The 23,449-nt window shown below is 36.4% G+C and overlaps 2 protein-coding genes across 3 annotated transcripts; one reads left to right on the top strand and one right to left on the bottom strand.

The window, feature by feature from the left end:
• The first annotated feature begins 696 nt into the window (after window positions 1-696).
• LOC129293267 (uncharacterized) lies at window positions 697-5,795 on the top strand. The gene is made up of 10 exons (XM_054931139.1): window positions 697-806; window positions 1,109-1,340; window positions 1,599-1,703; window positions 1,938-2,107; window positions 2,480-2,613; window positions 2,742-2,919; window positions 3,493-4,057; window positions 4,423-4,535; window positions 4,672-4,915; window positions 5,042-5,795. Exons 1-10 carry the CDS (start codon window positions 724-726, stop codon window positions 5,264-5,266), a joined length of 2,049 nt encoding a protein of 682 aa, XP_054787114.1. The 5' UTR covers window positions 697-723; the 3' UTR covers window positions 5,267-5,795.
• A 5,507-nt stretch (window positions 5,796-11,302) lies between these two features.
• LOC129284471 (co-chaperone protein p23-2-like) lies at window positions 11,303-14,818 on the bottom strand. Of its 2 annotated transcripts, XM_054919967.1 has the most exons (6): window positions 14,670-14,818; window positions 14,096-14,279; window positions 13,154-13,313; window positions 12,170-12,198; window positions 12,026-12,071; window positions 11,303-11,730 (listed from the first exon to the last, which is right to left on the bottom strand). In XM_054919967.1, the coding sequence occupies exons 1-6, from the start codon at window positions 14,672-14,674 to the stop codon at window positions 11,699-11,701; spliced, it is 456 nt and encodes a 151-aa protein (XP_054775942.1). In that variant the 5' UTR covers window positions 14,675-14,818; the 3' UTR covers window positions 11,303-11,698. The 2 variants fall into 2 exon arrangements, with proteins under 2 accessions (XP_054775942.1, XP_054775950.1); XM_054919975.1 differs by lacking the exons at window positions 11,303-11,730; window positions 12,026-12,071 and having other exon boundaries at window positions 12,181-12,320.
• Window positions 14,819-23,449: the final 8,631 nt, after the last annotated feature.

Here is a 23,449-nt window from a genome sequence, read left to right as displayed (position 1 = left end):
TCACTACCTTGTAGTTATCACTCATCAATTTAGTTTTATAAAAAAGTTATCAGATTAGTAGTGGACAATAATTACTTAAATTCAATTACAGCCGTCTCGAAAATCAAACAACGATGCCATGTCTCAAAATAAAAACCAGCGTTCCGCACAGCTAACGGTTTATAATCACCATATTTTCTTTGCTGGCCTAAAAAAAATCGCCATACTTTCTTTAATTCTTTAATTAATTAAAAAAGCATAATTATATTATATATACTCATGTAACTTTTTTTCATGGCTTACATGTATCTTATAGGAGAAAACACTGTTTTAAGCATACTCATGTAACTTTTTTTCTTTTTAGTTACTCATGAATATTTTTTTATTATAAATAATTTTATTGAAGATATAATCGGATATTAAGTATAAGTATGTCTCTGTATAAAAGTCTGGTAAATGGTCTATGCCCTTTTTGCTCAAAAACAAAAAATGGTCGATGCTGTTAGTTACGATGGGCCCAAGTGGTTGTCGGCCCATGGCCCAAAGCATTAGAAGACGGATCATCCACATGGCTAATCATGCAGGAAACGAGGGGCAAGAACCAAGTGTTGCATGGTGCCTCCTTACCGTTCCGACGTGGAAGACATTAAACCCCTACACGTTTCAGACTCTCTCCTATTAAACGACGTTTTTTGGGTTTTCGGTTCCTCCCCACGCCCCAGATAGAGAGAGCTCAGAGCAGTTATGGAAACCTCGACGGTGATGGAAACGACGAAGCTTAAGTACCTGTCCTCCATTGCTGAGGACGTCGTCCGAAGATGCTCCCAGTATTACTCTCTCTCTCTCCCTCTCACTTCCCACATTTGCTATGAAAATGGCTACGTAATCATATGGAGACATTTAGAAAATACAGCTTCTTCTTTTATTTTAAATTTATATATATATTCTTTTCCCATTGTTTATGATATACTTCACTATCATCCACCAGAATCACAAAAAAACAGAGCGAAATCAAATAAAGTAATATACGAATACTTGCCTTCTCTTATGGTCGCTATAGAAACTCGATTAAAGCACGAACGTATTTAATTTTTAACAAATTGTGAACGAATAATCTGGATTTTGTCAGGAAACTGGGCACTCCTTTAGAGAAAGTAGTCGGAGAGTTTGAAGCCGGATGGAAAGCTGAACCGGGAAATTATTGCCAGAAATTAGTGGAATTTTGCAGCGAGAGGGCGCTTATTAGTGACATGTGCAACGACATACAGGAAAAGATTAGTGATGGGTCTTTTAGCAGGTTCACATATGACTTGATGCTTGCTTGGGAGAGGCCAAGCTACTACGATGAAGACGAGCACACGGTCCGCGTAACACAATTATTCCTGTGTCTTTCTAAATTGTATCTTTGTGGCAGAGTAAACTTGTATTTATATCTGTGACTGGGACATTTATATGCCTCTGAGATCTGAAAATCTTTTGGGGGACAGGAGGAGTTTATCTTCAATCATATTAATTGCTAGAAACAAGAACTCATATTTTCCAAAGTTCAATCTTGATTTGAAATGACCAAATACACATGCTACAGTTTATTTATTTAATTTACTTTTTGAGGTCTACAGGAGTCTGTTGCAAAGGAGAAAGAAGAGAGGAAGATGCCTCTTAATGTTATCCATGAAGAACGAGATGAAATCCCTCTGTTTTACTCAGACATCATGCCTCTCCTTGTAAGAACTTTGCCCCTCGTTATCTAGGCTTCGAAATCTTTGAGATTTTGCACATTGTTTAATATTTAATGCAGGCTGCAGTATTTTCTTTGCATTTAATAATCACTCCACTTTGACAATCTGGTAAACATAGGATTTTTTTCTAAAAAAAAAATATTGGAGTTATTATTCCTGGTTACTGGCTACTTAATTCATACATTTTGTGTAATGCATTTCATGCATGATTTTTGGCAGGTGAGTAATGAGCCCAACGTTGGAGAAGATGCATTTGTGTGGCTGGCATCTTTGCTTCCATTAATAGCAGATGTTGCAAATGGAAGGTTTACTTTTGAAACTTTAACAGCACCAACAGGCCACCGACTACATTTTCCCGCATACGACTTCTTCTTAAAAGAAATGGACAAGTAATACATCTGATTCCAAATATAATTTTTCTCACGCTTTTTAATGGTTTAAAAGTACATAATGCCAGGAAGCCCCTCCATTCTCAGCAGGGACATGCTATTCTGGAATGCATGATTTTTCTTTTCTTTTCTTTTCTTTTTTAGGGGAATAGGATAGGTTAAAATGAAATTTAGAGAATCATCATCATCTTTAGTGGAGAAAGCAAATTAGGCTTACCTATTCTAAAAAGAATTCATGTGGGATAAGTGCAATTTAGAAACGCTTCGGCGGACCTCCAACTGTTTTATGCCTTAACAAAAATTCATAGTATTGGGAAGTGTTTCAGATTCATATCATCAACTTCCCATCCTTTTTAATTAATGTTTCTACAGGTGCATAAGACATCTGCAAAAGCAAGCAACACCAAATGGCATAGAGATGGCTGATGACGAATTTATATTACACGTGGAGGGAACAGCAAACTCTCAGAGAGTAGTTCGACACATTGGAGCAACAAGTTGGGCAGGTCTGTAATTTGATCAGTCTGACTAGTCAAGTTTATGACATGTTGGAACGTCGCCGGTATTTTTAATTATTCAAGGGTGTAATGCTGCTTTTTTCCACCTCTCTTACTCATTCATTCTTTCTTTCCAGGTAGGCTTACACTGAGCAACTATGCTCTTTACTTTGAGGCCTCAGGAGTGATTAAATATGAAGATGCTCTAAAAATAGACCTTTCTGGGGACACGGAGCACACCCTGAAACCGGCTGCTACAGGGCCCTGGGGAGCTCCGCTTTTTGACAAGGCTATAATCTATGATTCACCTGAGCTGTAAGTAGATCCCTAAACAAAGGCCTTATAAGGATTCTAGCAGTTATTGACTTGTTGCCATTAATCCATCACCATCACGATTTTGGAGTTATTTTGTTCAACGTGTATATAAAAGTTCCACAGAAGAAAAACTATGCATATTGAATATTTGACTTTCATTTACACTATTGAATTTCAGAAAAACCTGTGTGTAATTTTGGTGGAAACTCTTCAGTTTTCTCATTCACTCTCTAATGCTAGACCTCTGTCGTCACAATCTTTTAAATGATCTTGGTTTTAGAAGCACTACAAAGTTGTCGAATTATGCCCCCATTATGTATCAACATGATCTTTAATGATTCTGAAATTTGGAACCTTTGGCTCTCTATATATCGCTTTATAGCTTACTGAGTGTAATTTTTTCTCTCTTATGGCTTCAAGGGTGGGGACATTTTATTTTGATGCAATATTTGTTCCCACCTCTTATATATATATATATGTATGTATAACACGTTCGCATCTCTTTATTGGCGTAGAAAATAATCACACGAGCTGATACGAATTACCAGGTTTTTTTTCTTCTGAATTTTGTAGATCAGAGGGCATTGTCCTGGAGTTTCCAGAAGTGACAAGTTCCACAAGAAGGGATCATTGGCTTGCGCTGACAAAGGAAATTATGTTGCTACATCAATTTTTATCAAAATACAAAATAGAATGCCCCGTACGATCATGGGAGATGCATGCCAGGACAATTCTAGGGATTATAAGGCTCCATGCTGCAAGAGAAATGCTAAGAGTTTCACCTCCTGCTCCAACAAAGTTCTTAATATTTTCTTTATATGATGAGATACCAAAGGGAGATTATGTGCTAGACGAACTTGCTGAGAGCCTCAAGAAGGGTAATAGTGCACACCCATGCAGTGCGAGTTCAATCCTTAGAAGTATGGACATTTCTAGGCCCATCATTTCTGGTGCAGAACTGGAAGTTAAAGAGGCTATACAAGCATGTAAAAGTGTTAACGGTCCAGAAGAAAGTGCCTTCTCGCTGGAGACAGCTATTAAACAAGCTATGGAGGAAGAAAAGGAAACTCTCATTGCTAAAGCCACCACTGAAGAGTTAAAAGAGGAAGGAATCACTGACAGCGTTATGGTTCTTATGGTAAGCATTTAACTCGTGTAAGAAGAATCATATTTTTAACTCAATTCATGATATATATCGCTTGCAAACTGTAGTTGACTGTGTCAGAAAATATGGATCATTATAATTTTGTTTAAAATTATTTTCCCAGGAAAGTTAGGGAGTCGGATTCTCTGTTCACTTCAAATGAGGGCAGGGGTTAAGGTCAACATTAGAGATGACAAGGATTGTAGTTTAAACTCACGTTATGTCGAGCAAGCGTTTTAAGATGCTTTAACCCCTCCTGTTTGCCGATGAGAAATTATAGGCTTTCTAAGGTGGAGATAAAACATGACTTGTGTTTGGAATTGAGACTTAATCATGATTGACTTGGAATTTATTTATAGGAGCTACTAAAGCCACTTCAACGTGTAGTCCCTTGGTTTCAAGATATCTTCACATGGCAAAAACCAATGGTTACTCTTACTGTGCTTGCTGCATCCCTGATATTCACCTATATGTAAGTTCTTTTCTTTCCGTTTTTTCCCTTGTAATCTTTTAGCTTACATATTTGTCATATTGTGTGTGAGACTCTAAAATGTCAAGTGTCGGCCTAGCTAGACGAGAAGCTACTTAACATCACTTATATAACACAGGGAATGGATTGGCAAGGCATTGGCAATTTTTCTGATATGGGTAATAACGAAAATGATGGAGGCAAGACACAAAAGATTGAATGAAAAGTGCGACGAGTTAGTAATTAGTACAGCCTCTGAACAGTCTACGATGGAGAGCATCGTGTCTGCCCAACAGGGATTGAACACTGCTCGTGAGGTGATGCAGATAGCAAATGTAACCATATTAAAGATATGGTCAATATTTATTTCTAAGGCTCATAAGGTATTCCCTGTAACTTGCCACACTCAGCACTTCCATACGGTAATTCAGTTTAATTATGGGTTTAAAATTTCATTGCGAGGGAATGCTTTCTGTTATTGATGGTGATAATTGTTGTTACTGGGGCAGCATTCAAATACAGTGATGGTGGCATTGGCGGGTTTGGCAATATTACTGGCAATAGTTCCGTTGAAGCTGGTGATTATGGGAATTATATTGCAAAGCTTCATAGCATCAAAAGGAGGCAAGCCTTCGGGAACAGGGAACAGACGACTCAAGGAATGGTGGGATTCAATTCCAGTCATCCCTGTTCGCCTTGTAGACGCCAAGAATCCTGACACTGCTAATTATTAGCTGTTTGTGAGATTGCCCTATATCCAGCATATCATGTAAAGTGTACCTAACGGAAGACATTGAAGAATTCATGTAAAAATTCACGTTTCTACTGTCCCATAAAATGTTAGATATATTTTGGAATGATTGAAGATTAAAGGCTTCCGATGCAAGATGTGTAACGTGTGAAACTTATTAGGGCAGAGCGAGCCGCATATACAGCAGAAGCAGCAATAAGAGAGGGGCAATACAATATCACGGCCGCATGGTGAACAAGGCTAAATTCAGCTAAGAAATACACTGTGTTCTCCACGTCCTTACCAGAGGGAGAAGAGACTTTGATATACCGAACAAGGAAGACGTATGGTGTAGCAACAGTCAAATACCGTTCTAGCTTCCTCACTGTTATCTCCATCATCAGAACCTGTTCACTTTGATAGGCATTCTCTGCTGTGAAAAAGTTTTACATTTATTGTCGTGTTATATATGTTTTGTCCAATAAAAATATATAAATGTATAATTATTTTTAATAATTTTATTTTAAGAATAAAGTGTCCTTTTTATCTTATTTTTTTGCATTTTTTTATCATTATTTGTAATAGAATTAATTCATATTTATTTTTAATAATATGATAAAAGTTATTTTTATTGACCGAGCGCGTCAACTTGATGCATACCAGTATTTATCCTGCATGCACACAAAGCTGATGTCCAAGAACATAAAATTCCACAACTCCTTCCTCTTCCTTTCTCTTTGATGATCCTTTCCCTTGTGAGGTAAAAATAGTGAAAAGAAATTAAAATTATACATAAATGTGAGAATATATTAGATTAATTTGAGAATTTATTTATATTATGTTAGATTAATTTGAGAGTTGATTTATATTTTAAAATTCAATAAATTAACGTGATAATTTAAACCATTAAATCGATAATAGAGAAATTTGAAAAATTAAGTTTTATTACCTATCCCACATATGAAATGGAAACCCAAATCGGATCAGTCGGGTTGACCAATTAATCGGCCTCTCCATCGGTCCAGGTTTTTAGTTAATCCAGTCTAACAATAACCCCCTCGGTAACCCAACAAGTTGCTAGGTCATTTTTTTTTTTGGTAAAGTAGCAAAAATACTTAAAAAGTAATCAGCCACGGATATCCATTATCTTAAAGTGATGAAAATGGCAAAAATACCCATAACGTTACATGGATGGTTACAAAAGTAACTAGACTTTTAACTTTAACATAATACTGTTAACTTTGATCGTTAAATGCTGACTATATATGTCACATGTCAGTCTTTGCTAACGTAGATTAAAAAAGGCAAAAATATCCATAAAATCATAGGCCAGGAGAAAAAATACCCATACTGTTATCAAAGTTAATGCAAAAGTGATCAATTCATCCAATTCTTCAATGACACTTAAACAAGAATTAACTATTTTTTCACTGATGTTGATAAAAAATATTTTTAGATGAAATTCTCTGAAAGTTAATCGATTGTTGTATGAACATCATGTGAGAAAATGTCATTTTGACTGAATATCAAATTAAATTGCTTGTTTCTTTGCAACTATAACACACCAATTTTTTTTAAATAATTTAACTCAACCATAGTTGGGTTACAGCCACCCAACATATTTTTTTATATCAATAATTTTAATATAAAATATTTTATAATTGGCTTCAACTCACACAATATAATATTTTAGATAAATTTTTACCTCCCACATGCCATTAGGCTAAATCACATTTATCCATCCTTATACTTTCAACAAGTAAACTAAATCACATTTGTCCATCCTTATACTTCTAACAAGTAAAATAAATAATTTAGTCAATTTTCAAAACAAGCCAGTTATTTGGCCTCATAATCATGCCATTTTAACAAATCCAAAGTAAATCAAATATTAAAATTACAGTCATCCAAAGTGTACCAAAAATATAAATAATTTGAAAGGCATAATTACATTTATATATTCATATAATTGTCAATAAACAAAAAGCTCTAATATTGGCAATATAAAATATTATAAATCATAAATCAAATATCCAAAAGAGACAGTGGATCTATGCCACTAAGCCTCTGGGACTCCTCTACGGGTCTGTTTGGTTCGAGGGGAGGGAAGGGGAGGGGAGGGGAGGTGAGGGAAGAGGAGGGAAGGGAAAGGAAGGGGAGGAGGAGGAGGAGGGGGAAGGGAGGGGAGGGGAGCTCCCCCCTAATTTGGAGGGGAGGCTTTGGAGGGGAGGGGAGGGAAAATTTTAAAAATTTCCCCTCCCCTCCCCCCGAACCAAACGAAGCCGTAACGTGTCACTCGTGGCTCTTCTCTTGAAAATTGTTAACCACATAATGAGACTTAAAAGTCCCAGTAACCAATACCAATTTATGATAGTATATATCAACAGTTAAGTGTGTACTTATTAAGTGAGAATTAAAAATAATATAATTCCAACAAATATAAGAAATATTACAATACACACAAACAACCATCCTTATATCCCTCCATTAACCTTGAGCCGTAGCCCTCACTCGGTGCTAAATTACCCGGCCAAAGATAGATTAGCACGAGCCTTTATAAGCCACCTATTGAGCTCCAATAGGGACGTACCACGCGGCACAAAAATACAACAATAGCAAGTCTCCTAACACCTCCCACAATAACCAAACAAATTCATAATAATATTGCACAATATACAATATTAAAAAATTCATAATTTTCTCAATAATCACCCAATTAACATGAAGTAACACTAATCACAAATTAAAAGCATGGTTACCTCGTGGCTTTTTCAATAAATTATTCCTTACAATTTCTCTCCCACCACAATCTTCACCAATAACACAATCTACAAATAACATATTATTTGTAAATATTAGTTTCAATTATTGAAACTAATAAAATAATTCTAATAATAGAATTAAAAAATATAATGTAATTTTTAATCTCAATCTTAATACAAATTTAGAGTTAATACTATTAAGTAAAATTTTTAACTCCTCTTTTACTCATCAATAAACATTAATAATCTAAAAATCAAATTTTAAACTAATTTCTATTATCAACATTTTCTTTTTTATTTTAAAAATTTGCACCTAAAATATTTAAAAATTAAAAATTGAGTCTCTAGCTTAGAATTATAATCCTATAGCCATAATAATTCATTTCTCATCCCAAATAATCATCTAAACCTCAATAAATCAACATATATTTTTAAATCTAGTTTAGAATTTGATCCATAAGCCACAAATTCAAAGATCATCAATAAATTTATACTCTAGAACATTTATTATACTACTAACAACCTCAAAAATTATATTTATTCAACATAAATTCATCCCTCTTTCAAATCCTAAATTTTCTACCACCATAAAATCAGAAACCAAAGAAAGATGACTAAAAAAATTTTTTAGAACACTTATTTAGTCTTAAAAAGTTTAAAATCACACCCTAAATATCTTATTAAAAACTCTTACCTTAAAAACTCAGATCTCCCGCATCGGCGAAACTAGACGCTCTCTCGACCTCAGCTCGCGCACAGAGAAGAATGAAGAAAAGAAGGAAATAGGTGAGTTTTTATAAAAATTCAGTGGGTCCCACATTTTTTTATTATTTCTTCTTTCCTCTCTCTTCTTTCTTTTTTTATTGTTTTATATGTAATCATTACGCGGCCACCGAAAGCAAACTTGTTCTTCTTATTCTTCCCTTTTTTTAATACCTTTTCTTTTTTTAATTATAGTAATAATTTAATAATATTTTTTATTATTTTTTTAATTAATTTTTTTAATTTTAATTTAGAATTATATCCTAAGTTAGATTTAATAATCATCTCCTACTAATTTGCTTACCTCTAAATTTTTTTTAAAATTTTTATTAACCCAAATTAACTATTAAAATTTAAATTGGGATGTTACAGCAACAGTGACAAAAATTATTTAAAAATTTTGAATCTATCGTGAATGTAATTGCTTAAGGTTGTGACAATATTCTTAAACTAGATGTGCTCAATCTCAATCTTCGATTTTGAACAACCTATCTCACTATGTTAAATTTCAAGTTTTGCAAACAAGAAAAATAAGTCGAGAGGGAGAAAGGAAGGGGGCAAGATACATTGTGATAGAAATAAACCATATGACATTAATTTTGACAAAATTGATCACTATTGCACCTATTAAAGTAACATTATAGGTACTTATACAATGATCGATCAACATCCGCAAAAATTCATCTTAAAATATTTTGTCTACATTAGTGAAAAAATAATCAATTTCTATTTAGGTGTCAACTAAACGGTCAACATTTAAGTAATTAGATGTATTGGTCACTTATGCACCAACTCTAATAATGTTATGAATATTTTTGCTCTTGACCAACGACTTTGTGAATATTTTTACCCCTTTTTAGTCTACATCAGTAAAGATTAACACGTGGCATGTACAGTTAGCATTTAACAATCAAAATTAATGGCGTTAAGTCAAAGTTAATAGTCTAATTACTTTTACACTCATTCATGTAACGTTATGGGTATTTTTACCCTTTTCGTCACTTTAAGATATTGGGTGCCCGTGAATATTTTTACCCCTTTTTAGTCTACGTCAGTAAAGATTAACACGTGGCATGTACAGTTAGCATTTAACAATCAAAATTAATGGCATTAAGTCAAAGTTAACAATCTAATTACTTTGTGGATATTTTTTCTCATTTATCCCCTTTTTTTGCCAAAACTCTCCAAAAAAGCTAATTTTTTTTTAAACTTAAAAAATTTGGGGGATTTTAATTTTTTTTAACTTAACTCTAAAATTAAAAAAACTAAAAAAATAATTCAAAAAATGAATTCAGTCTTTGAATCTTGGCCTTTGAAGAATAGAGGGTCCTCTGAGTCCTAAATCCCTAGTGGATGAAACTATGAATGCTTTATCAATTCTTTAGACGAATTATGAAGGATTAAATCTACTATCAAGTTTCTAATACAAGTATATAACATTATAATACCATCAATTTTTTTACATATTCATTAGTATTAATTATTGTTTGTTGTAGGTGATGAATATATGAATGTTTCAAAGCCTCATCTTTGCTTGATATTATTGCTAATGGTTCTAATTTTTCTCATTCAACTCCTAATGTCTTAGTGCCTAGAGATTTAAATAAAGTTAATAATTATCTTAGTGTTGGTGATTATTAATTTTAAAATTTTTATTTATTGAAGGGTTGTAATTGTAAAAAAAAATATTTAAAATGTTGTATTTTATTATTATTCAACTTTTGAGTGGTTATATTTTTATAATTATTATTATATTTGTACCTAATATTAGAGATTGATCTTAAATTTAGTTAAATACTTTTATAATTGATGTATTTTTATTTAATTGTATTATTTTAATCATAACCGAATTGTCTTCCAAATTTACCCCTAATTAAACTACTAACTCATAACTTATTGACTTAATCATTTCAATGATCGATTCAGTAGCTTAATCCCACAAACACAAGACATGCATTGCTTAGTCTGCAGTATTTATGAATCTTTTTCTTCTCTCCTTTCTTTCTTTCTTTGTTTTTTTTAAAGAAAAATACCGCATACAAATCCTGATTTTTTTCTTGGGTAAAAGAAACAAACCCTGAATTTTGACACACGCACTTTCGGCCTAGCTACACGTGTTATAACACGAATCTCGGAATTCAAGGCATATCTGATCTCTCTCAATGTCAATGGGCGCACCGGAAAAAGACCTAAAACATTCGGGCCTGCAAGAAAGCAAAATACAACTTTGCGTCTCTATTTTTCTCTTAAAAAAAAAAAAAAGAAGTGTAAAGAATATATGATTTTGGGAGGGGGAAAAAACACTCGCACATTAGCATACTTTCCTCCTCAGATCTAACATAAAATGGCCTTGTAATCAGGATTTTTTACCGTAGGATTAAGATTATTTTTTCTATATTGGCCTTCGTGTCTCATAAATTAGAAAATGGATTAACCAGGACATGTGTCGCCTATTGTGACTCCCAAAATATGGGGCCATAATTCAGCTCCTAGAAGCTCAACTCTGGTCTCTGGAATAGAAGAAATCTTGTTTTCTTTCTCTTTTTTTAATGCATCAATGACACCAGCGGAAAAAGGAACCAAAAAGGTCAAAAGTCTAGGACAGATCACAACGAAGTAAATTGTTGAAATGATTAGGAGACTCACATGAGCATATAATCCGCAAAATAAAAGAAATCATGACCAGATGCCAGAATTGTACCAAGCCCTCGCACACCAACGATGTCTAACCACCTACCAGATTCTATGTACAAGATAAAATCTATCACAGTGGATACCTACCGAGTAGGCTACCGTAGTGTGTCCAATCTAAGCAGCAATTCCATAATACCCATCTCCCAAAAGCTTCTTTCCCCCATGATACCCGAGTCCAATCTAAGGTAGCAATTCCATAAAATCTATCACAGGGGTTCCTATCCTCTTGCCTTTTCCAAATCAGGGAGATCTGCAAATAATAATAATGTATGTCAGGTTTAAGGGAGGATGAATGAGTGCTGCAGACCTCAATTCCAATTGTATGAATAAGAAAATGGGAGACGCCTATGCTAACACAATATAATTCAGCAGATTGCTCGTGTTCGCATGATAAGTTAGTGCCAAAAATAGGAACCACCAACAGATCTTACAGTTCTATAGTATGCGTTTTTTGACATAATAAGAAAAAAATTTGTGTGACAAATATGCTTCCACTAAACAATGTAAAACAAATTCTAAACCAGGGAAACAAGAGGGTCACTCACACAACATCCCTTCCTCGTCACTGCTCCCATCATCTTGTCCCACAAACTGTAAAGAAAAATGCGTTTGACAATATTAGAAACCAGAAAGTGAGTCAAAGTGAAAAGTTTTAAATTATGTGTGACGAGTAGAAGGAATCAACTCACCCGTGCATCATCATCAGATTCCTCGTCAGCTGCATAAATCCACACAAAGCTCAATCAGAGCACTAAAATTAAAATACTCCCAAAGAGAAGTCATTCTAGTATTTTTTGTTGTCAACTCCCAGATAAGAATTTCAGAACATGGTAGTGCAACCTTCATGAAATTGAAGATAATTTACAAGGGTAAGGATCCTGATAATCTAATTTTAGAGATCTATCAAGCCAAGGATGGCCTAATAATCGATAATGCACAAAATCAGCATTTGAGCAAACAGTTTCCAGTTCTTGTAATAATTTCTAATCTCATAAACCATTAACATAGACTCAATTACAGTCACAGACCATTTTCTTCAGTCACATACCATTTTTTTCAAAAGTTAAATTCAACAAGAGAGTTAAGTCAGTTAACTACAGTTTAATGCAAACCCATAGGGTTTGGGGCCTCAAACAAGCTCAATAATTGCAAATGAAAAACAGCAAACAATCTCTTCCCCAGTAGATGCATTTGCGGAAACCTACTTCCATGCTGCCAGAACCATTCCATATACACAGTCTTTTCATTAGCAAAAGAGAGACAAAAGATGCATAGTTATCCCTTTCCAAAGCAATGTGTAACTGTAAATTACCAAGCAGAAGAACGACGGATAGTATGTGTAAGATGGCCCATAATCTTAAAGCACTCCAATTTGAAGTTACTAAGCCAGTTACACGATAGATTAAGTTGCAGGTGGTCAATAATTCTGGTTATCCACCTGAGAGTAGTGCAACTGGCATTACTCGCTAAGCATGTATGACCTGTATAGATTTAGTGGCTCGTACTCAATATTTCTTGTTTTCCACCTTAAAGCTGCACAACTAGCATAACTCACTATATATACATAAATTACTCATTGTATATGTATGGATTGTCGAGTTCACGTCCATGAAAATTTTTGGAGATGCTCATCAATAAAAATCAGGCATCAAAGAATAGTTAAAAAAACTTACAAGCTGATTCTTCATCATCTTCGTCGCACCATCTGTTCCAATCAACCTTCAGGTATGGTGCAGGTTTCTCTTCAGACTTTAGCAGCCTTTTCCACCATCCTTTCTGTTCCTTTTGAATTGAGCACAGTATGTTTCTCAAGCCAGATTTAGTTTTACAACCCTATACAACAGTTAAAAATTTAAAGACACAACCTTTCAACCTTAAAAAAAATTGGCATGGTAAACGAAATTTTAAAAAACAGGACAGAACAACAGAGTATTTACTTGTGAGAGCAATGAAGACTTGATAGTAAATAGGTATAGCAACGGTTATTAGAGCTATGGACATTACACACTACAGAAAGATAAGGTGACAGCAACAAGAGCAACAACCCCATAAGGCAGAGAACTAACTTATGGAGAGAGGAAAATGAGAGGTGGCAAATCGGCAAGGGCTTGTTCGTGCCTCATAGTGTCAGTAAGAATTAGGTTAACTTGTGCTGATTTAGTGAACAGTTGTGTTATTCACTCAGAGGTTGTGTAATGGAACAGGGATAAGATCAGGAAGAATCACCCTTGGCCTAGGAACCCCAACATGAACAAAGTTTCCGGATTGAAAGAGTAGAAAAATATCCAAAAGTTGAAAATGAAAAAGGAGGAGAGCTGCAGTTACATCGATCCAAGGGTGAAAGTGTCTGTAACGCCAAATGAATGGAAAAAGAAAATCCATATGGAGGTCTCAAATAGTTGTGATTAGTAATGCATGTAGCCAACTCCAAACCTCGAGATTCTAATCTAGTTATCGGTGTTGCAGTAGTTATCATCACGTAACCATAAAAAAGGAGTCCACGTGAAAAACGCACAGAATTACACGCGGTATACTAATGCATCCAGTAATTTTTTTTTTCTTTTTTGCAGATGTGTAGCCAGTGATTAATACTAGAGTGCAAGTTAACAGCTCACCTCAGCTACGATTGGTCCATAAAGTTCTAAGCTGAATTTGTAGGATTCACCTTGAACTCCATTAGCAGAGAAGCTAAATAAACCCTGAGGCTCACACTTAACGGAAACATCATTGGCATCAGGTAGAGCAACAGTAAGATAAACCTTATCAGAACGCTGAGCCCAGAGAACTTCAGGTTGACGACTGCTTACACAGGAGGAAAAAAATTATCAAACGCCGAACTTGAAAAAAATAAATAAATAAATAAAAAGGGCTCATAACACTCAATCCTTTTACAAACAAGTGGGGCTGTAAAATGTGATTCTACAAGAAAAGGAGAAAAGGAGTCTTGATTTGATCGGGCAGGAAGAATGAGCCAAGATTTGCTGCATTTCAGCCCAAATGAGTTTCGGCAAACAGGATACTCATGAACCCTCGAATGCCCGTCAAGAAATTTCACAAATACTCCCACCCCCGCCCCCCCAAAAGGGGGGGGCTAGAAAAGCTTTAAGCCGGGGCTGGTGCACAGTCCGAAGCAAAGCAAAACTCCGTTGAGAAAGGATATAGACGAAAATAGTGTAAAAGAAGCAATACCTCATTAGGTAGTGGATTGGGAAAGAACAACGGCGAGAGAATCCAGAGACGATGAGCCAAGCGAAGAGTATAGGAAGGAGATCCACTGAAAGTGAAAGCCACCTCCGCCGAGCAACATTTTGGATGCTTTCTTTTGGAGCATGGAAGGATTTGACGAATAATACGATAAAATAAAATAAAATGAAAAGAGACAGGGGAACATCAACAAATATAGTGTCATACTATCATGCGTTGAGTTTTTTTTTTTTTTTTCCCCAAGTTCCATGAGAGAATTTGTTTATAGGATTAGGCATGGGACTTGATTTCAACTCAGTCCCCAATCAATTTTGAAATTACACTCCATAATCAAAAGATTAAATTAAAATTATGTTTTATATGAAAAATAATCAAAATGCCATTCAAATAATTTTTTTTAAAAAAATCAATCAATGGTTGCCTTTCTCCCTTTCTCTATTTCCTATAATTTCTTATTCTTTACTGCTACCGTAGAAGCCATGTGGGTTTCATGACCATCGACACATTTTAGCGGCCAAAATTCAGGGTTGTCATTGTCTCGGTCCATGGAGCTTAAAGAGCTTGCACCAACTTTGCTACCTTTGGAGAAATGTCGTGAACTTGTTGCAATTTCTTGTCATGAATTTAACTCCAACCTTGCAAAGCCCTTTCCAGTGTCCCATAACTTTGCTCGAATTCAAACTAGAGAAGTTATGGCACTTCAGCCAAGTTCTTATGTTGTGGATATAGATGATAACATCAAAATTATGGTCAAATTCTTACCAGAGACCTTGTTGGGTTTGAGGGTCGGGGAACTACAAGAAGTGAGCGGTGTCAAGTGGATGGCGACAATTCTCAAAGACTGAGAGTATAAAGGGGTGGTTGGCAATGGAAGAAACTTTGATCCTGCGTAACATGTGTTGTATGTGTGTTAAAGTACCACATTGATTAAAAGAAAGACTCTCTTGATGTATATATACTAAGAAATGAAGTGGGCTAGTAAAATGGGCTTAGTGAAGAAGTGGCCTCGCGCACATAAAACAGGCCAACTCAGGGCAATCGCAGTTGAAATCAGTCGATTCGCCCCCCTGCGAGCGAGTTCAAGAGGTAATGGGTTCCTTTTACTGGATTATTTTTACAAAATAAATAATTATTTTTGGCTTGCCGGAGAAACTCAATTTTTGGCTATCTAAAGTTTAAAATCAAACCAAGAACGTTTTTTGATCATTAACCAAATGAATTTTCTAAACGTTTTATTTTCCCAACGTTTCCAGACAAGAGGTTAAATGCATTTTACGTTTGCACAATCCCAATGTTTCCAGACAAGTATTTAAACGATTTTTATGACAGTGTAACCAAGCCTTTAATCCGGTGGTAACCCCCCAACGTTCATGTCTCCACCTTCAGGCTATATATAGCCATGGGTGCTGATAGAGCGAAATAAGCCTCTTGAGTTTTCGGGGTTCTCTCCTCCCTCTGTCTATAAGTTTTTGTTTACTTTGAGTCTCTATTGTTCTATTCCCTCGTTCTGCTGAGGAAGTGCTTGTTTAATCTTGGGGAACTGTCGGTCATCGGAAGGCGTGCCGGAATAGTCCTTAAGGACAGTGTCCTTTCGGGCACAACTCAAGTAATTCGTACTCATCGTTTGCATTTCTGCCGATGTCGCCAACAATTTTAAGAACTATTCAGCCCAATGGCGACGAATAGTACTGAAAATGTCACTCCTGAAGGTGTGCACAGTGGTTCAGTTGAAGGTTAGTATGTCCCTGCCACTGTTGTCGTTCCCCTACCGAGGTCGTTCCTAGACATATCGAAGATAAAAGTCTTTGACGACCGAAACTTCAAACGCTAGTAGGAATGAGTCTTCACTGTTCTTGACATGCATGGTGTGGCTGCTGCTCTTGCTCAATCCGAGCCTCCTGCTGATACTGATCAAGCCCAGAGAGTTACATGGACTCATGCAAACAAGGTATGCTGACACACTATCATTAGCACTTTATCTAATGATTTGTTCGATGTCTACTGTGTCTATAAGGAAGCTTGTAAGATATGGGAGTCCTTGGTGACAAAGTACATTGCTGAGGATGCCGGCAAACAAAAGTTCGTTGCGGGCAACTACTACAAATAGGAGATGACCAAGAACAAGGATGTAAAGGAGCAAATCAACAAATATCATAAGCTGCTGGAGGAGCTTTGTGCTAAAAACATCAACCTTTCAGACAAGTTCGTTGCTGGGATGCTAATTGAGAAGCTGCCAGAATCATAGTCTGACTACAAACAGCAACTGAAACACAAACAGAAGCAGCTATCCTTGACTGATTTGATCACTCACATCATCATTGAAGACACCAACCGTAATACAATATGTGCAGCTCGAACCAGAGAAATGATATCCAAAGCCAACCCGGTGGAGATAAAGCCTTACAACAAGAGGTGTGATTCTAAAACTAAAGACAAGAAAAATAGAAAATCTGATTACAAACCCAATGCTTCTAACCCCTCTTTCAAAAAGAAAGGAGACTGTTTTGCCTGTGGTAAACCAGAACACTATGCAGCACAGTGTAGGAAGAGAGCAAATCGTGATAAGCCTCGAAAGCCAAATGTAAATTTAGTACAACGAGATGGTGACAGTGATGATGACATCATTGCTACAGTGGTGTCACAAGCTCTCTTGATTTTTGATGTGAAGAAATAGGTGGGAGACTCCAGGGCTACCAGGCACATATATGCTAGCCAAGAGATGTTTACCGCCTATAATCTTGTAAAGGAAGGGGAAGACCATGTTTACCTTGCTGATTCCCGAACTGCTAAAGTTTAAGGAAAAGGAAAAGTGGTCTTAAAGCTCACATTAGGAAAGACTCTAGCTCTAAACGATGTTCTGCATGTGCCTGAAGTTAGAGCTAACTTAGTGCCAGTTGCTTTTTTAGGGAAAGCTGGGGTTAAAGTGTCATTTGAATCTGACAAGATTGTAATGACAAAAAATAATGTGTTTGTAGGCAAAGGGTATTGTAATCAGGGACTGTTTGTTTTAAATGTTGATGAAATGAATAAGACTGAATCTTCTGAATATATGCCTATTTATATGGTTGATTCATTTGATTTGTGGCATGTTAGACTAGGTCACGCTAGTAAAGGTTATATAAATAGGATGCAACAACTTGGACTACTTTCTGAAATTAAAAACAATGATTTTGGAAAATGTGAAGTATGTGCAGAAACTAAACAAAGTAAAAAATCTCACTTTTCTAGTCAAAGAGAATCTGAATTACTATCTTTAATTTATACAGATTTAGGTGATTTAAAACAAATCATGACTAGAGGTGGTAAAAAATATTATATCACTTTTATTGATAATTTTTCAAGATATACTAAAGTATACTTGTTAAGAAATAAAGATGAGGCTTTTGAAAAATTTCTTTTATATAAAGCAAAGGTTGAGAATCAGTTAAACAAAAGAATTAAAAGGGTTAGATCAAATAGAGGTGGAGAATATATTTTGTTAAATGATTTTTGTGAAAAAGAAGGAATTATACATGAGATAACACCTCCTTATTCTCCCGAGTCTAATGGTGTTGCAGAAAGAAAAAATAGAATATTAAAAGAAACAATGAATTCTTTGCTTGTGAGTTCTTCTGCACCTAATAACTTGTGAGATGAAGCTATTTTGTCTACATGTTTTTTATAAAATAGGATACCTCATAAGAAAACAAAGAAAACATCTTATGAGTTATGGAAAGGGTTTACCCCAAACTTAAAATATTTGAAAGTGTGGGGGTGTCTTGCAAAATTTTTATTGCCTGATCCTAAAAAGAAAAAAATTGGCTCTAAAACTTCTAATTGTATGTTTATTAGGTATGCTGAACAAAGTGCAGTGTATCATTTTTTAGTTTTAAAAAGTGATGTTTTAGACCAAAACACAATTATAGAGACTAAGTATGCTAAATTTTTTGAACACATTTTCCCTTGAAAATTAAGCATGTTTCTAAACCTGTTGAGAATTCAGAGTTTGAACAAAATTTAAATGAGGATTTGGTTTTAAGAAGAAGTAAAAGGCAAAGGAAAGAAACAAGTTTTGGAGATGATTTTTACACTTATTTAGTACAAGATGAACCGTAAAATTTCTATGAAGCTATTTTTTCTTCTGATGCCAAATTTTAGAAAGAAGTAATATAAATTGAAATTGATTCTTTAAGGAAAAATAAAACTTGGGTTTTATCAGATTTTCCCCAAGGAGCTAAGGCTATTAGGTGTAAATAGATTTTTAAGAACAAATATTTTTCAGACAGTTCAATTGATAAGTATAAAGTAAGGCTTGTGGCTAAGGGTTTTACTCAAAAAAAAAATATAAATTATTTAGACACATTTTCTCCTGTGACTGGAATCTCTTCTATAAGAGTTCTTATTGTTTTGGCTTCAATTTACAAACTTTTTGTTCACCAAATGGATGTTAAAACTGCTTTTTTAAATGATGATTTGGAAGAAGAAATTTACATGTTATAGCTTGAGGGATGTGTGATTCCTGGGCAAGAAAATAAAGTTTGTAAACTTGTAAAGTCTTTGTATGGCTTAAAACAAGCGCCTAAGCAATGGCATGAGAAACTTGATCAAGTTTTGACAACTAGTGAATTTTCTACTGTTGAAGTAGAAAGGTGTGTTTATACAAAGCTTGTGAATAATGATGGTATGATTATATGCTTATATGTTGATGATATACTAATTTTTTGCTCTAGTATGTGTGTTGTTAATGAAATAAAAAATTTTCTTTCTTCAAATTTTGACATGAAAGATATGGGTGAAGTCAAGGTAATCTTGGGTGTAAAAATCATAAGGAATGAAAATGGAATCTTGCTTTCCCAAGAACATTATGTTGAGAAAATTCTTAGAAAGTTTGAACATCTTAAAGATGCTCCTCTGAGTACTCCTTATGATTCGAGTGTGCAATTAAAAAAGCACAAGGGTGACCCAGTTGCTCAATCTAAGTATGCACAAATTATTGAGAATCTGTTGCATTTGATGAACTTTACAAGGCCTGATATAGCTTATGTTGTAGGCAGATTGAGTAGATATACCCACTGTCCAGGCAATAAATATTGGAAAGCTCTGGTGAGAGTCTTGAGATATTTAAGAGGTACCATGAATTATAGTATATTGTATAGTAGATTTCCCATTGTATTGGAAGGATACAGTGATGCTAACTGGATTTCGAATTTAGAAGAGACAAAATCTACTAGTGGTTATATATTCACTCTTGGTGGTGGTGCAATAACCTAAAAGTCTGCAAAACAGACAATCAACACAAAATCCTCAAGGGATTCTGAGTTCATTGCCATGGAGCTGGCTGGGACTGAGGCTGAGTGGTTGAAAAACTTCTTAGCAAGTATTCAAATAGGTGAAAAGCCCACACCATTAGTGTCTTTACATTATGATAGCCAGTCTGCAATAACAATGCTAAAAATAAGACATTCAATGGCAAAAGTAGACATATTCAAATGAAACATAGTATTATGAGGCAGCTGCTCAAAGATGGGGTCATCTCAATCAATTATGTGAGATCAAAGTTAAATCTGGTGGATCCATTAACTAAACCCTTAGGGAAGAAATTTATTATTGAAACATCGAGGGGAATAGGACTTAAGCTTGTTTGAAATTAACGGTGATGGCAACCCAACCTTTGTGATTAGAGATCTTATGAAGAAGGTTCAATAGGTAAGAACAAGTCACTTGTTAGTTCTGCTAGCACTGAATTTTATCTCTTCCTATGGCTTGAGAAAGTGCTAGAATGCATTGAATGGAGGCTGAGCGAAATGTCACGGGGCTAGTCTTTCAACCCGTGCGGCGCTTAGACAACCTTCACTAGAAGTTGCTAAGTAAGCCTAACTCGTATGAAAGGAGGATGCTTGGCTAAGTAAAGGAAAGGGAAAGCTTGAAGGCAAAGGAGAGTAGAGAGAGTTTGGAGAATGTGAGAGTTCTATAGCTTTGAGAACTCAAGGATGATTTACAAACGAGGAGGGGTGAGGTATTTATAAGCCTCCCCTTGGATCTAGAATGTTCCCACCTCCTTAATGGACGGTGGAGATTAAATCTATCCTACGGTTACAATTAATTCTCTAGAATTCTCTTAACAAATATCTAGATATTTAAATGGAGGAATCTAGAGACAATATTAAAATATTGAGGCTAGAGTTGTGTAGGCTTCTCTAGAATGTTCTTGCACTCTCTAGCACTCTTAAGGTTAGCTGGGAGCCTTCTGGAGGGTTTTGGAGCATTCCGGACCTCTTTAACCTTGTAAAAAATGACAAAACGTGACATTCTCCCCCACTTGATTTCGCGACGCCCTCGTCGCGCCTTCCTCCTTGTAGCGTTCGATTTGGTCAGTGAACTGCCACAGGAGGTCTTCACGTTCCCAACTAGCTTTAAAGTCTGGTTGACCCTTCCACTTGATTAAGTACTCAGTATAGTTGGGAACTCCTCTCTTTCTGATCACCCTGTCGGCAAGGATTTCTTCTATCTCCTTGTTGTACTCAGTGACGATCGCTGTCGGTGCTCTCTTAGAGATACCTCAAGATGGATCTTCTTCATCTCTGTAATATTTCTTCAAGAGACTAACATGGACGACAGGATGAATCTTAAGCTTAGGAGGGAGTTGTACCTGGTACGTAACCTTTCCCACACGTTTGATGATAGGGAAAGGGCCTTCATATCTCCTGACCAAGCCTTTGTGGACTTTGCGTAGTGACTTGAATTGATTCGGCAATAACTTGGTCATGACCAAGTCACCTACTTGAAACTCAATGGGGCGTCGCTTCTTGTCTGCCCACTTCTTCATTTTTCGGGAAGCTTTATCTAGGCATGCACGAGTAATGTCGGCTTCTTCTTGCCATTCCTTGGTAAACTTATAGGCAGTTGGATTGTCTCCCTTGTATGGTGTGGCAAGTGCGTTGGGGGTTAGAGGTTGTTGTCCGGTAACTATCTCAAAAGGGCTCTTACCTGTCGACTCGCTTCGCTGCAAGTTGTAAGAGAATTGGGCCACATCAAGCAACTTAGCCCAATCTCGTTGATGTGCGCTCACATAGTGCCGAAGGTAGAGCTCTAACAAAGCATTGATCAGCTCTGTTTGTCCGTCGCTCTGGTGATGAAAGCTTGTTGAGAAATTCAAGTCTGTCCCCAAGAGCTTAAAAAGTTCTCTCCAGAATTTCCTGGTGAATCGGGGATCTCGATCACTGATGATGTTGCGAGGGATCCCCCATAGCTTTACGACATGCTTGAAAAATAAGCGTGCCGCTTCATCGACCTTGCAATCTGCTGGGGCTGGTATAAAGGTGGTATATTTGCTGAATCTATCAACCACCGCCATGATACTCCTACATCCTTCAGACTTAGGGAGAGCAACTATGAAGTCCATGGAGACACTCTCCCATGGTCTCTCAGCCACCGGCAAAGGTTCGAGTAGACCAGCAGGATGTTATTGTTCAACCTTATCTTGCTGGCACACTAAGCAAGTTCTCACATATGCTTCGACATCATCTTGCATATGTGGCCAATAGAAATGATTTTGTATGAGAGCAAGTGTTCTGGTCATACCTGGATGTCCGGCCCACATGGAATCATGGCACTCTTTTAGGACATCCCTTCGAAGGTTGCCCCATTTCGGCACATAGACTCGGTTCCCAATGGTATAGAGTATTCCATCATTCACCCAAAATCTTCGAGTCTTGCCTTCGATAGCAAGCTTTACTAAGTCGCTTGCGGATGAGTCCTGAGACATACCTTCCTTGATTCGTTCAAGGAAGTCATTCTGGGGCATGCTTGCTGAAAGAGTGGCTAACTCGGCTTTCCTGCTTAAGGCATCCGCCACCACGTTTGCTTTGCCTGGCTTGTACTCCAATCGATAATCAAACTCAGCAAGAAAATCTTGCCAGCGAGCTTGCTTCGGGCTGAGCTTCTTTTGTGTTTGGAAGTAGCTCGTAGCAACATTGTCTGTCATAATAGTGAACTTGCTCCCAAGTAAGTAATGATGCCAGGTCCGTAGACAATGGATGATGGCAGACATCTCTTTCTCTTGCATCGTGTAGCGCCTCTCTGTGTCATTGAGCTTGCGGCTCTCGTACGCAATAGGGTGTCTTTCTTGCATTAACACGCCGCCTATTGCAAAGTCTGAGGTATCGGTGTGTACCTCAAATGGCTTGGAGTAGTTGGGCAAGGACATAACAGGCTCTTGCGCGACCATCTGCTTCAGCTTGTTGAAGGCATCCTGGCAATCTTGTGACCAATGCCAAGATTTGTTCTTCTTGAGTAAATCTGTCAATGGAGCAATGATTTTTGAATATCCCTTTATGAACCGTCGATAGTAGTTTACCAGACCAAGAAATGATCTTAACTCTGGGACCTTGGTAGGCGGTTGCCATTCTTGAATGGCTTGCACCTTAGTTGGGTCCATCATGAGCTCCCCATCCTTAATCTTATGGCCCAAGAAGTCCACCTCTTGTTTGGCAAAAGAGCATTTTTCCAACTTAATATAGAGTTTGTGATCAGAGAGTACCTGGAAGACTTTCTTCAAGTGTTGAGCATGCTCTTCAAGAGTCTTGCTGTACACCACAATGTCATCCAAGTATACCACCACGAACTGGTCTAAGTAAGGGTGGAATAACTTGTTCATGAGTGTGCAGAATGTTGCCGGGGCGTTCGTCAGTCCAAAGGGCATGACAAGGAACTTAAATGCTCCATATCTCGTCACGCAGGTTGTCTTCAGTTCATCACCTGCGGCGATGCGTACTTGATAGTACCCG

Source organism: Prosopis cineraria, unplaced genomic scaffold, assembly GCF_029017545.1.
Source record: "Prosopis cineraria cultivar Desert tree isolate PC_DT_omini unplaced genomic scaffold, ASM2901754v1 PC1, whole genome shotgun sequence".
In the NCBI taxonomy this organism is placed as follows: domain Eukaryota; kingdom Viridiplantae; phylum Streptophyta; class Magnoliopsida; order Fabales; family Fabaceae; genus Prosopis; species Prosopis cineraria.
Note: the sequence above shows the minus strand (reverse complement) of the source record. Positions and strands in the feature narration are given on the sequence as shown.

Bases quoted from the DNA above. Each gene is read 5' to 3' on its own strand.
- LOC129284471 (XM_054919967.1), bottom strand. The intron at 13,314-14,095 runs GTGAGCTGTTAA...ACTGTTGTATAG, and splicing joins ATGGACCAATCGTAGCTGAG to GGTTGTAAAACTAAATCTGG. The intron at 11,731-12,025 runs GTGAGTGACCCT...TATTATTTGCAG, and splicing joins TGACGAGGAAGGGATGTTGT to ATCTCCCTGATTTGGAAAAG.
- LOC129293267 (XM_054931139.1), top strand. From the start codon at position 724: ATGGAAACCTCGACGGTGATGGAAACGACGAAGCTTAAGTACCTGTCC. The intron at 807-1,108 runs GTATTACTCTCT...GGATTTTGTCAG, and splicing joins GTCGTCCGAAGATGCTCCCA to GAAACTGGGCACTCCTTTAG. The intron at 2,614-2,741 runs GTCTGTAATTTG...CTTTCTTTCCAG, and splicing joins TGGAGCAACAAGTTGGGCAG to GTAGGCTTACACTGAGCAAC.